The sequence below is a fragment of the Falco naumanni genome, chromosome 17 (genome assembly GCF_017639655.2).
Source record: "Falco naumanni isolate bFalNau1 chromosome 17, bFalNau1.pat, whole genome shotgun sequence".
Taxonomy (NCBI): Eukaryota; Metazoa; Chordata; class Aves; order Falconiformes; family Falconidae; genus Falco; species Falco naumanni.
The window spans coordinates 4,629,460-4,640,714 of NC_054070.1; the positions used below are offsets into that span (position 1 = coordinate 4,629,460).

Below are 11,255 nucleotides of genomic sequence, written 5' to 3' on the forward strand. Positions count from 1 at the left end.
ACCTAAAAAAAAAAAAAAAAAAAAAAAAAAAGGGGGGAGGGTGGGGGATGAGTTTCCAGGATCCGAGTCCAAGAAACGTCTCAAAGGGATGAGCTCGGGATTGCAGTCAGCCTCATTTGCTAAATATACCCCGGACCTGACTCTGCCATCTGCCCCAGACCAGTTATCTGTCCCCAGTTTGCCCGGAGAAGGTGGCCACAGCCAGAGGAGTGTCCCACGACGCTCCGCAGGCACCGTGCACCTCGAGCCGCTGCGGGAGAAGCAGCAACCGCAGCATTCACCGGGCAGAAGGTGGAATTGGAGGCAGCGGAGCCGGACGGGGATGCAGGAGCACCCACCGGACGGCCCCGGCGGCCCCGGCGCGGGCGCTACTCGCAGGCCAGCTTCCCGTCGAAGCTGGAGAGGGCGATGGCGAAGGCCTGCACGGCGCACAGCGGGTAGTTGTAGTCCATGGTGAAGGCATCGTCCGCCACGCGCCCGAACTGCATCACGATGTAGTCGGCTGGGGGAGAGAGGGCGAGCGGTTGGGGTGGGACCCCCCACCCCCAGCCCACCCCGTGCCCAGGGTGCCCACACACGCAGCAGCATCCCAAACCGCCCCCCCACCCCCGGCTGCGCCACGCTGCTATGCCTGTTACCAAAAAGCATCATTTCCCCATTGCATGGAACCCCTTCGGCCCCCCCAGCACGCCCTCCCCGGGAGCCGCAGCCCCCCGAGGGACAAGGACCCCACTCGCCCCCCCCATGGGACCGCTGCTACCAGAGGGCGGGTGACAGGAAATCTGTAAAAATAACCAGGGGCCCCCGAGAGGTTTTTTCTGTCCCGTAACCCAACACCTCGGAGGCCAAGGGCTTCTGACTGCGCCGGACAGGTGACAAACGGCCGCGTCCGGTGGGGACAGAGCCACCGCCACCCCCAAGGGACTGTCCCCAAGGCACGGTGCGCCCCAGGGTGCACATGTGGGGTGTGTGCTGGGGGTGATGCTCTGGGGTGGCCTGGGCTGAGTGGGTGGCTGTAGTGTGACGGGGAGGGGGCTCAGCACCCCACAGGATTTGTCCTTGCCCTAATCTGCCTGGCAACAGGTGACCCGCGCGCTCCCTCTGCCGGCACCCAGGGCCAGCAGGCAGCTGCCTGCAGGGTGCCACATGCCCTGCCTGGCTTCAGCCCAGCTCCAGCGAGACCCCAAAGCCCCCATGCATGAAAAAACGAAGCCTCAGCAAAAAAAAGGGGGTGCTGGGGCCAGCCAGTGCTCCCCCACCATTGCCCCCCATCCCATCCTCCCATCCCCCCCCATCCCATCCCATCCCCCCCCATTCCCATCCCATCCCCCCCATCCCATCCCATCCCCCCATCCCATCGCATCCCATGCCATCCCATGCCATCCCATCCCCCCCATCCCATCGCATCCCATGCCATCCCATCCCATCCCATCCCCCCCATCCCATCCCATCCCCCCATCCCATCGCATCCCATGCCATCCCATGCCATCCCCCCATCCCATCCCCCCCCATCCCATCGCATCCCATGCCATCCCATCCCATCCCCCCCATCCCATCCCCCCATCCCATCCCATTCCATCCCATGCCATCCCATCCCATCCCCCCATGCCATCCCATCCCATCCCCCCCATCCCATCCCCCCATCCCATCCCCCCATCCCATCCCATGCCATCCCATCCCCCCCATGCCATCCCATCGCATCCCATCCCATCCCCCCATCCCATCGCATCCCCCCCATGCCATCCCATCCCCCCATGCCATCCCATTGCATCCCATCCCATTGCATCCCATCCCCCCCATTCCATCCCCCCCATGCCATCCCATCGCATCCCATCCCATCCCATCCCATCCCCCCCATCCCATCCCCCCCCATCCCATCCCATCCCATCCCGTCCCATCCCATCCCGTCCCATCCCATCCCATCCCGTCCCATCCCACCCCCCCATCCCATCCCATCCCATCCCCCCCATGCCATCCCATCCCATCCCATCGCATCGCATCGCATCCCATCCCATCCCATCCCCTTCCCAGCTTACGGTCGCTGCCGTGAACAATCTGGAAGTTTTTGACAGAGGCGTGAGTGACCCGGCCGTGGAAGTTGAGGACGTAGGACTGGGTCTCATCATTCCACACCGGCGCCTTGTTGTGCAGTTCGATCACGTTGTCCATGTTTCTGTTCTGCCATCGCATCAGGAGGCCGTCATTGTCCTGGGGAGGGCAAGAGGGGGGGACAGTGGGGTTGGGGTGATCCCATCCGCAGCCCTGCCACCCCTGTGGCGTGCCCGGGGGGATGCTTCGGTAGCAGTACCCATCTGGGGGGCAGGATCCAGCACCGAGAAAAAAATACAGACAGCGCAACTCCCACCTCCCAGGGAGGTGACTTGAATTCCAGGGACACCTGACAGGTTTTCAGTGCCCCAAAATGGGTAAAATTCCAGGTGAATCCCAGCAAATCCAGTCCCCGAGGAGTTTCTCCCAGTCTGGCCCCGACTTACATTACGGGGCCGGATGGGCACCCTCTCATTGTCGGCGTTCATCCCCGGGATGATGACCGTCATTTTCCGGGGTCCTTTGAACCCTAAAACGTTGGTCTCCTGCAGGAGAAACCCCGTCCCTGAACCCAGTGACCCCCATGGGCTGCAGCCCCTCGACGGCGGCTGAGCAAGGGCTTGGGGATGGATCCAGCCCATCCTGCACCTCTGCAGCACCCTGGAGCATTGGCCCAGCAAAAGGGGTGCAGGTCAGGACCCCCTCACCACCTGCCTGGAGGGTCCCGGGGGGGCCCCACATCTCTACTTACGTAGACCACGGCCGAGAGCTCCTGCCGCACGTTGGACCAGTCGGCGTTGGCCCTGTCGGGGTTCGCACCGTTGTCGAACACCGTAAACTTTGTGCCCATCAGGTTGGATCTGCAGACGAGGGTGGGAGATGACCACAGCCAGTGCCACCGGGACCCCTCCCACCTGCCCTGTCCCCCCCACCCTCCAGGCACAGCCCCAGCTTTGCTCCAGCCGCAAAACCCACGTGCAGCCCCTGGCTAGCACCGCCCGTCCCACCCTTTCGCTGTTTGTTCGGGTTCAGGGCACCCCAAAATCGGGGTGCTATAGGGTGCTGCCGCCATGGGGACCCCCAGCATCGCGGCACAGCTGCCAGCGGTGCAGCAGGCCAAGACTTGCCGGGTGCCGTTTCTAGCTGTGACCTGCCTACCAGGAGGAACCAGATGAGCCTGTTTTCCCCTCCCGACCCCCCGATGCTCCTCGGGTCAACCCAGCAGTGGGGAACGCCAAACTGAGCCTCCTGCCTGATCCAGCCATCGCTCAGGGCAACCCACGGAGCAGGAGGAGGGTGCTGCAGGAATGGGGTGCCACCAAAACGGGGTGCCACCTCCGCACCTACCTCAGTTTCCCGATGAAGTTCTCTCCCCCCCGTGACAGGTCGGTGGGGTCGATGGAGATGAGGTAGTTGGAGGTTTTGCTTTTCTTACGCTTCCTCCCGGCGAGGAGGAACACCTGGGAGGGCAGTGGCACCACGTGGGGAGGGGGCATTGCCATTGCCACAGCTGTCCCCAGCTTGCCACCCCGAAATACCCTCTGCCAACGGGTCACTGCCACGACCTTGCACAAGTGGCGCGCGGAGTGAAGATGATCCTGAAGATACTGGCTGAGCGATGGGACAGGAGGGTCTGAGCCCAGCCCGGCCTCAGCGCGGCTCTCCGGCCAACGCTTGCTCATCATCCCAGGTACCACCGACACAGGGCATTTCCCAAGAGGAATTGCAGGGGAGGGGGCCAGCCCTGTCCAGGACCCACCGCCACGGTGGGATGCAGACAGGCATCCCCCAAAACCCCGAGGGTGCTCCTTGGGGTGGGTGTAGAGCCCCAGGGGTCTCCACGCCCCCACTCCTGCTCACCTTCTTGTCGTTATCCAAGTGGAGGTAATAGGTGGGGTAAAGCCCCCGGTCCATCCCCTTCTTGTCCCGCGTTACCCGGCACTTGACGGTCACTCCCTGGGGCGCCGGCCGCAGCACAAACTCCTCCAGGTTGTCCACCTCGATGACAGGTGACGGGGCCCTCTCCTCCTTCAGCTGCCACACGGGAGGGGATGGTGACCCCAAAGCCAAACCTGCCAAAAGCTCTCCTCCCCTCCCAGCTGATGGCTCCTTGCTCCCGGTTCCCCCCAGGCTGTGGCTCTGCAGCTGGTGGCTTTGGGGACAGTGCTGCAGTGAGTCTCCCTGGGGGATGCTCCAGCCCCCCCAACCTGCCCTGGGGGGAAGAGCTGCTGCCCCCACCCCCTGAGGGGACCCCCATGGGTCTGAGGGTTTTTTGGTTGTTTTTTTTTTTGTACCTTCTTTGACTTCTTCCCTTTCCCTTTCTTGTTGGAGTTTTTCTGCGGGGTCTCCGGGCTCTCCTCCTCGCTCTCGGCCGCTTTGGGGGGAGCTGCGGGCAGGAATGGGCAGGGGGACAGTGGAGGGAAGAGCCTGACTCCACCAAACCCCAAAACCGAGCTCGGCACAGACCCGCGCCAACACCATTGATCATAACCCCCTTCTCCATGGCCAGGCTCAGCCGCACCCCCGCGAGCCCCTCCAGCACCCACCACCCTCCAACGCATCGCCAGTGCCAGGGTCCCACCTTTTTTTTTGGATTTCTTCTCCCTCGGGGGGTCCCCGCCTGTCTGGAAGAGGGACGCCGGGTTTTTCTTCTTCTCCGACCTGATGGGTTTTGTGCTGGAGTCGGAATCGTCCTCCTCGTCGCTGCTGGTGGCGGCTGGCGGGGGGGACATGGGGAGCACCGTCACGCAGCACCGGGTGCTGTTGGCTCAGGATGATGCTGTGGGGCAGTGGGACGGGCTGCCACCCCCCCTGCTCACCCAGTACCTTTCTTCTTGCTTTTCTTCTCCTTTTTCTCCCCGTTCACCTGGAACATGGACATCTGCTCCTTCTTGGTGCTTTTGGCAGATTTGGCTTTGCCATCAGGGTCGCTCTTGTCTCCTGGGGGGACAGAGGAGCCGATGAGCGGCCGAACAGGGGGATGGGGACAGGCGGGGGTGGGGACAGGGAGGTGGCAGGATGAGGGCAGTGGGAAAGGTGAGGGGGCGAATCGTCTGAAGCCCTGTGAGCCTCCCAGGACAACGAGGGCCCAGGGACTGTCCCCTCATCCCAGCCAGGACAGATGCAGCCAGGACACCCCCGGTGCTCACCCTTCGGCTTCAGCTTCTTCTCCCTGCCCTCGCCCGAGGGGGGGTCTTTGGGAACCTTCTTCTTAAGCTTTTTTGGAGGGTCTTTATTCTCCACCTCTTCCTCCTCCTCTTCCTCCTCCGAGTCCTCAGCCGGCTCTGCCCGGAGGTGACACCACGGCATCAGCAGCGCGATGGCCTTTCGCATCGGGCACCCACCGCCTTGTGCTCCGGGAGCAGGGAACGTCCCTCGGCAGCGCAGGCACCCACCCCCCACCCCACCGCGGGGGTGCTGGGCCATGGGTGCTGGGCCATGGGTGCCCGGGCCAGCGGTGGTGGCCAGTGGCTTGTTGGCCACGTCCAGCGCCGGACACCGCGTGCAAAGTCACACTGCCATCTCGTGGCTGCAGCCCTGGGGTGCTGAGCTGGGGGGAGGGGGGTGGGGGTGGGTGGGGGGTGAGCCCCATCATTTTGTCCACCCCATCTTTTTCCTCCGGAAAGATGTCTGGGGAGCTGGTGGCACCAGCCAGCCACCCACTGCCACGTTCCCAGGGAGCGTGTCCCCAGCCCCGATCCCGATTCCCAGCCAGCGCCACGCGTGCAGGTCCCCCGCCACATCCCCTTTGCTCCCCGGTGTGGGGATGGGCTTTGGCCAAAATCCCCCCACCCCACCCCCCGGCATGTGCAGAGCCCCTGAGACACCGGGAGCATCGGTGGCACCGGTGGGACATGGTGCATGGGGACACGAGATGCCCACAGAGGTGTGGGTGCTGCCCCCCCACCTTGCTGCTTCTTGGGGGCCTTGGCCACACGGGAGCGGGGGGCTGGGCTCTCCTTCTTCTTCCGAGGCTCCCTGGTGAGTTTGGGGTCCTTGTCACCCTCCTCCTCCCCCTTCTCCTCCTTCTTCTTCTTCAGCTTCTTCACCCCTGCACGTTTCAAGGGATGCCAGTGATGCTGAGCGCGGCGGCTGCAGGATTGTGGGGGGACCAGCATCTCCCCCCATTCCCACGGGATCAGGGGGAAGGTCTGTGCTTACCCTGTGCTGGGGCACGGGGCTCCTCCGCAGCCCCCGCCTCGCTCAGCTTCTTCACCCGCAGCCGCCGGGGCTTGGCCTCGGCCTCCAGCATCGGCTCCTGCCGCTTCTTCTTCACCTTCTGCCCCCGCGGCCGGTGCTGCGGAGCAGTGCCAGCCTTCAACCCCTTTTCCCTGGGCAGGGCAACCCCTGCTCAGACAGCACCAGCTGCTTTTCCAGAGCAGCCGGGCTTTTCCCCAGCCCCCGCGAGGGAACTGGGACCTGCTCCGGGGACAGGGACACGCTGGCACCTTCAGACGAGTGACTTACCATGGGGCAGCCGCCCAGCGAAGGCAGAGGGAGGAAAAGAGAAAGGGCTGTTAGACAGGTGGGAGAGCATCATTGCTGGGACAGCCAGCCCCACGCCAGCCCCGGGGACAAGGGACATGGTGCTGGCGCTGCCACAACACCATGGACCATGCCGGTAAGGAGACAAGCCACGCTGTGCCATAGGGACCCCGGCCAGGAGCCACCCTGGGCACCGAGGGGCATCCGAGGGGACCCGAGCTGGGACAGGGGACACGGGGACGGGCAGGCAGCCCAGCTCCGCACCTCCATCTCCACTTGTCCCCTCAAAAGGTCCCCGCCGGAGGCCAGGAGCTGCGGGGCCGTGCGGGATGGAGGTCAGTGGGAGCGGTAAAGCAGGGGGATTAGGCACAGCACACCTAATCCCGGTGAGCTGGGGCTATAAATAACCCCGATTTACCAAATGCGGAGAATGTGGGGCAGCAGCGGGCTCTGCCCAGGAGGTATTTGGGGAGGGGGTGGCAGCTCGGGACCATCAGAAAGGGATTTAAGCATATCCAGTTGCACCAAGGCACCCACCACCCGACAAAGCACCTTGCCCCTCGCAGGGGTGTCATCCCTCCCGGATGCCCCAGCCTGGCGGGGGAAGGTGTTTTGCAAGAGGGGATCTGGCTGGATCCCAGCGGGATCCCAGCATGGCAGATTTGGCCAAGGGGGAAGCTGGGGGTCCCACAGCAGAGCCAGGAACTGGCTGGTTTCTTCCATGTCATCAGCTCACACTGAAAAGCTCCTTCACATCCTTTAATCCCTTAAGCAGCTGGGGGGGAAGACAGTCCCTTGATTCATTACTTAACGAAGCCTTTTGAGGAGGGGCTGCTAATTAAATTGGGTGGTTGATGAAATCACTGCTGAGACCCCTGGAAGGCTGGGTGGTACCCAAGGGCTGTGCCGAAACGCAGGGAGAGGGGTCTGGCCTTTGGGGTCACGGCTGGGGGAAAGTGAGTCACGGCTTAACTAAGAGGCTTAATTAAAGTGTTAATTAGGAACTGAGAGCCCACCTCACAGGGTGCTTCAGAGTGTTGGAAAGAGGGTTTGGAAGGATGCACAAAGGAACGGGGGGGGGGGCTTTGTGAGATTCCCTCTACCCACCTGCTCTGGAGGGGGGTGGTCCCCAAAAGCTCATGCCCCCCTCTGGGCTGCAGCACCCCGATGGAGGAGCCTGTCCAGCCCCAGGCTGGTCTCGTGTGGGGCCCCAGGGTTTGGGGATCTCGGATGTCCCCAGCCCTTGGGGGCTGCCTGCAGCAGGGGATGGTGGCACCGGGGATGGTGGCACTGGGGCTGGGGGGGGGGGAAGGATTTTTTCTCACCTGCTTGGGCTTGTGATGGGGGGTCCCTGGCTCCTCGCTGGGGCTGTGGGGCACAGAAAGGAAAGGGGTGAGGGGCTTTCAGCCCCCCGCAGCTCCTGGTGGGGCTGAGACCCTCCAGCTGAGCACCACCCCAATATTTGGCCGGGGGGAAAGGTCATTCATTTCATTTCATTTCATTTGCCTCCAGAAGCAGCTCCCCATCTCGGCTGGGTGAAGCTCAGCCGACAGCATCCTTCCTAGCAGGGAGCCCAGGGCTCTGCTTTGGCCAAGGGTGACAGCAACGAGGTTAATCTGGGGACACCCCCCCCCACCGAACGCATCTGCCCTCTGTAAACCCATGAGCATCATCACACTGAACCCCAGAGCCAAAAAGCTGATAAAACAGCTCATTACATCCCATCTAAACTGGAAACAGGAGGAAAAGGAGCTGGAGGAGATGGGAACCCGATGGGGATGCCCAGCACATCGCCCACCCCGCAGGTCGCATCCTGCCCCCCAGCACCCACCTGTCAGCAGCCCAGACCTCGCGCAGGATCTCAGTCTGCAGCGGCATGGCTCCCAGCCCAGCGTCGAGCAGGATGGTTCCCTCCGGCCTCTCCGGACCTCCTTCCCTCCTCCCGGTCACCGGGCACCGACCCCTGGCACTGCAGCCCCTGCCAGCCCCGGGGCTGGATCCAGGGGCTCAGCCGCAGCCTCCCAGCATCGGCTCGGCCGCCTCTGTGAGCTCCTGCGGTGTGAGGAGGAGGAGGAGGAAGAGCAGGCGAAGGAGATGATTAACTTTTTATTTCTCCTGAAACTCGGTAATAGGATTTCAGGAGCTGCCAGCCAGGCCCGCTGGGAGAGCAGCTGGCAGGGCGGTAATCCGAGGAAAAGGGGGCTCTGTGGGAGCACCGGGGGGCACGGGGGGTCAGTCAGACCCCGGGTGCCTTTTGAGGGGTGTCTGGCTCCCTCCACACTGGGTGGGATCCCTGACACGGCAGGGCCACTCGCTCCAGCCCACCCCAGGCTGAGGAGCTGCCTGACCTCATTTAGGGTTACCCTCCCTGGATGTGCCTTTTTCCACCCAAAAATGTCGTCTTGGTGACAGAAAAGCAGGATTTGGGCTGGTTTGTGTGAGTTGTGCATGGGGAAAGCAGCATCCCCAGCTCCAGGTGCTAAGGGCTTCCCTATGGACCACTGCTCTGCTCCGAGCCCGATCCACGTCCCCGGGTCCCCTCGGGTGACACGTTTCGCACCCTGCACATCATTGCTCTCACCTCGTTAACAGCACTTAATATTTAGCCGTTAATATTCCCCCGCAAAGGCCACCCATGGGGGCTCTCCAGCTGCAACGCCGGACAAGCCAAGCGTCCCCACCAGCCCCCCAACCCTGCCCAGCCGCCGACACCCCAAAGCCCCCCGCCACCCCACGTCCCACCCGTGCCCAGTGCCACTAGATGGCATTTGAAGACTGCACACCCGGGACCCACCAGCAGCGCCAAAGTTTCGACGCCTTCGGCACAAAATTCTCCCAGTTTCCCTTTAATCTCTAAACCGCATCTCATCACCTGCCCGAATTTAATTTCTTTTCCAAGGGTGAGAAAAGCACCGAGCCAAAATAAGCCCAAAATCTGCTTAAAAACGGAGGGGGGGGGGGGGGAAGCCCAGAAATTGCGAAGCAAGTTGGTGGGTTTTTTTTTTTCTGCAGAGGGTTGTTTCCTATGGAAAATGCGGTTTGGGCTGCCCCCAAATGATTTTTTTGCCCTGCCTGCAAGAAAAAAAAAAAAAAGACAATTTTTTTGCAGAGCCCCTGTGTCTCCCAGCACCTTCCCCAGGCAGCACCCACAGGGATGCTTTGCTGGCCACGAGACACCCCGGGGGTGGTGTTAAAAGCGGGGACACGGATGAGCAGCCACACGGCCACCGTGCCAGGAATGATCTACTGCAGGTGGGAGATCAGACAGGCTGCAGAAACGGTGCTTCAGGTACCACCTGATGGACCAGAGAAGAGGAATTTGAACCAAATCTGGTTTATCCTCCCCAGATGGCCGGGGGAGGGGGGTGGGGGGGTTAAGAGAGGGACGGGCAGACCCGCGGTCCCCGCTGGCACGGCTCTCTGCTCTCTACATCCTCAGCCAAGGGGCACAGGTACCTCGTCCCCCCATCCAGGTGCCCCCCAGGAAGCCCCCTCCCAAGGGGACATGCTAGCAAAAAAAAAACAACCCCAAAGCACCAGGATAATCCCCCCCCAGGCTGGAGGAACAGCTGAGACCCCCAAGTAGCATCCCCCAGCCAGGCACCTCCGAAGCCCTGGCTCTCCAGGGAACGACGGTGCTGATAAAAACGGACAGCATCAGGCCTTGAGGATGGCAATAATTCCTTAACGAACCCCTCGCTGGAGCTGGGGCATCTCCACCCAGAGGAGAGCACACCTGTATGTCCCCCCGGCCACCCCCTTTGCTGAGCAGGACCCAGAGAAAAAGCACTTTTCTTTTTTTTTTTCTTTTTTTTTTTTTTCTGGTTTTTTTTGTTTTTTTTTTTTTTTTTCTGTTGTTTATTTCCAAGCTCCAAAAGGAGTATTACAAAGAACAGACAGGAAAAATAACAACCGGAAAGCTGTTCTCACACGGTAGTGACGGCATCCCTTTAGGATGGAGGAGAAGGATGGCCGAGGTGGCAGCAGCACCAGCATGGGGACACGATGCACCCCCCGCACACCCGGGTCCCCCCTCGCCACGAGCTGTAAACCCACGGTACCAGCTCAAACCATCGCTTGCTTTATGAACCACCACGCCAACCTTTTTTCCCCCCCCAGTATAGACCCCAAATAAGCAATAAAACTCCCAGTTCAAGACGGGAGCTGAGGGCTGGCACGCAGCCTGCGGACCCAGCGCCTGCGAGAGCGGAGCTGGACAGGCTTTGGCTCTCCAAGGAAACAGACACCAGCTTCTCCAAAAGATAAAGTCCACCCCCCCCACCCCCCCAAAAACAGCGCTTGAACGGTGAATTTCACCCCTGCGCTGAGGGGTGCAGCGGAGGCGATGCAGGTCCTCACCCTCACGCCTGGCTCCACATCACAACCCCTTCGGCCGCAGGCGAGGACCCACCAGGAGAGAAAACCAATTTCCCCCCCCCCCCCAGTGGACACCCACGGGTGAGAAAGCCACCGAGCGCTCCAGGGTGCTGGGTCCCCGTGAGCCAGCTCTGTGCTCCGGCAGCCCACCGTGCTGGTGCCGGTGCTGGCACTGGTGCGGTGCAGCGTGGCCGTGTGCCGGATACAACCGCAGGCAGCACCGCAGCGTACCAGGAGCATCTCCCACATCCCAGCTCATCTCGGAGGACCCGGGATGCTGCGCCGCCAGCTGGCACAAAGCCGAGGGAGCTGGGACGAGCTGTCTACGGACACCTCCCAAGAGC

The 11,255-nt window shown here is 62.2% G+C and overlaps 1 protein-coding gene across 3 annotated transcripts; it reads right to left on the reverse strand.

The window, feature by feature from the left end:
* On the reverse strand, positions 1 to 8,613 carry TULP1 (TUB like protein 1). Of its 3 annotated transcripts, XM_040616462.1 has the most exons (14): positions 8,366 to 8,613; positions 7,860 to 7,902; positions 6,211 to 6,328; positions 5,957 to 6,100; positions 5,199 to 5,333; positions 4,876 to 4,989; positions 4,631 to 4,765; positions 4,344 to 4,435; positions 3,910 to 4,083; positions 3,397 to 3,509; positions 2,801 to 2,909; positions 2,496 to 2,594; positions 2,037 to 2,208; positions 1 to 502 (listed from the first exon to the last, which is right to left on the reverse strand). In XM_040616462.1, the coding sequence occupies exons 1-14, from the start codon at positions 8,410 to 8,412 to the stop codon at positions 369 to 371; spliced, it is 1,629 nt and encodes a 542-aa protein (XP_040472396.1). In that variant the 5' UTR covers positions 8,413 to 8,613; the 3' UTR covers positions 1 to 368. The 3 variants fall into 3 exon arrangements, with proteins under 3 accessions (XP_040472396.1, XP_040472398.1, XP_040472397.1); XM_040616464.1 differs by lacking the exons at positions 7,860 to 7,902; positions 8,366 to 8,613 and adding an exon at positions 6,799 to 7,834; XM_040616463.1 differs by lacking the exons at positions 7,860 to 7,902; positions 8,366 to 8,613 and adding an exon at positions 6,517 to 6,790 and having other exon boundaries at positions 6,211 to 6,346.
* Positions 8,614 to 11,255: the final 2,642 nt, after the last annotated feature.

Bases quoted from the DNA above. Each gene is read 5' to 3' on its own strand.
- TULP1 (XM_040616462.1), bottom strand. From the start codon at position 8,412: ATGCCGCTGCAGACTGAGATCCTGCGCGAGGTCTGGGCTGCTGACAG. The intron at 2,209-2,495 runs GTAAGTCGGGGC...TGCCCTCCCCAG, and splicing joins TGCCCATCCGGCCCCGTAAT to GACAATGACGGCCTCCTGAT. The intron at 503-2,036 runs GTAAGCTGGGAA...TCTCTCCCCCAG, and splicing joins GATTGTTCACGGCAGCGACC to CCGACTACATCGTGATGCAG.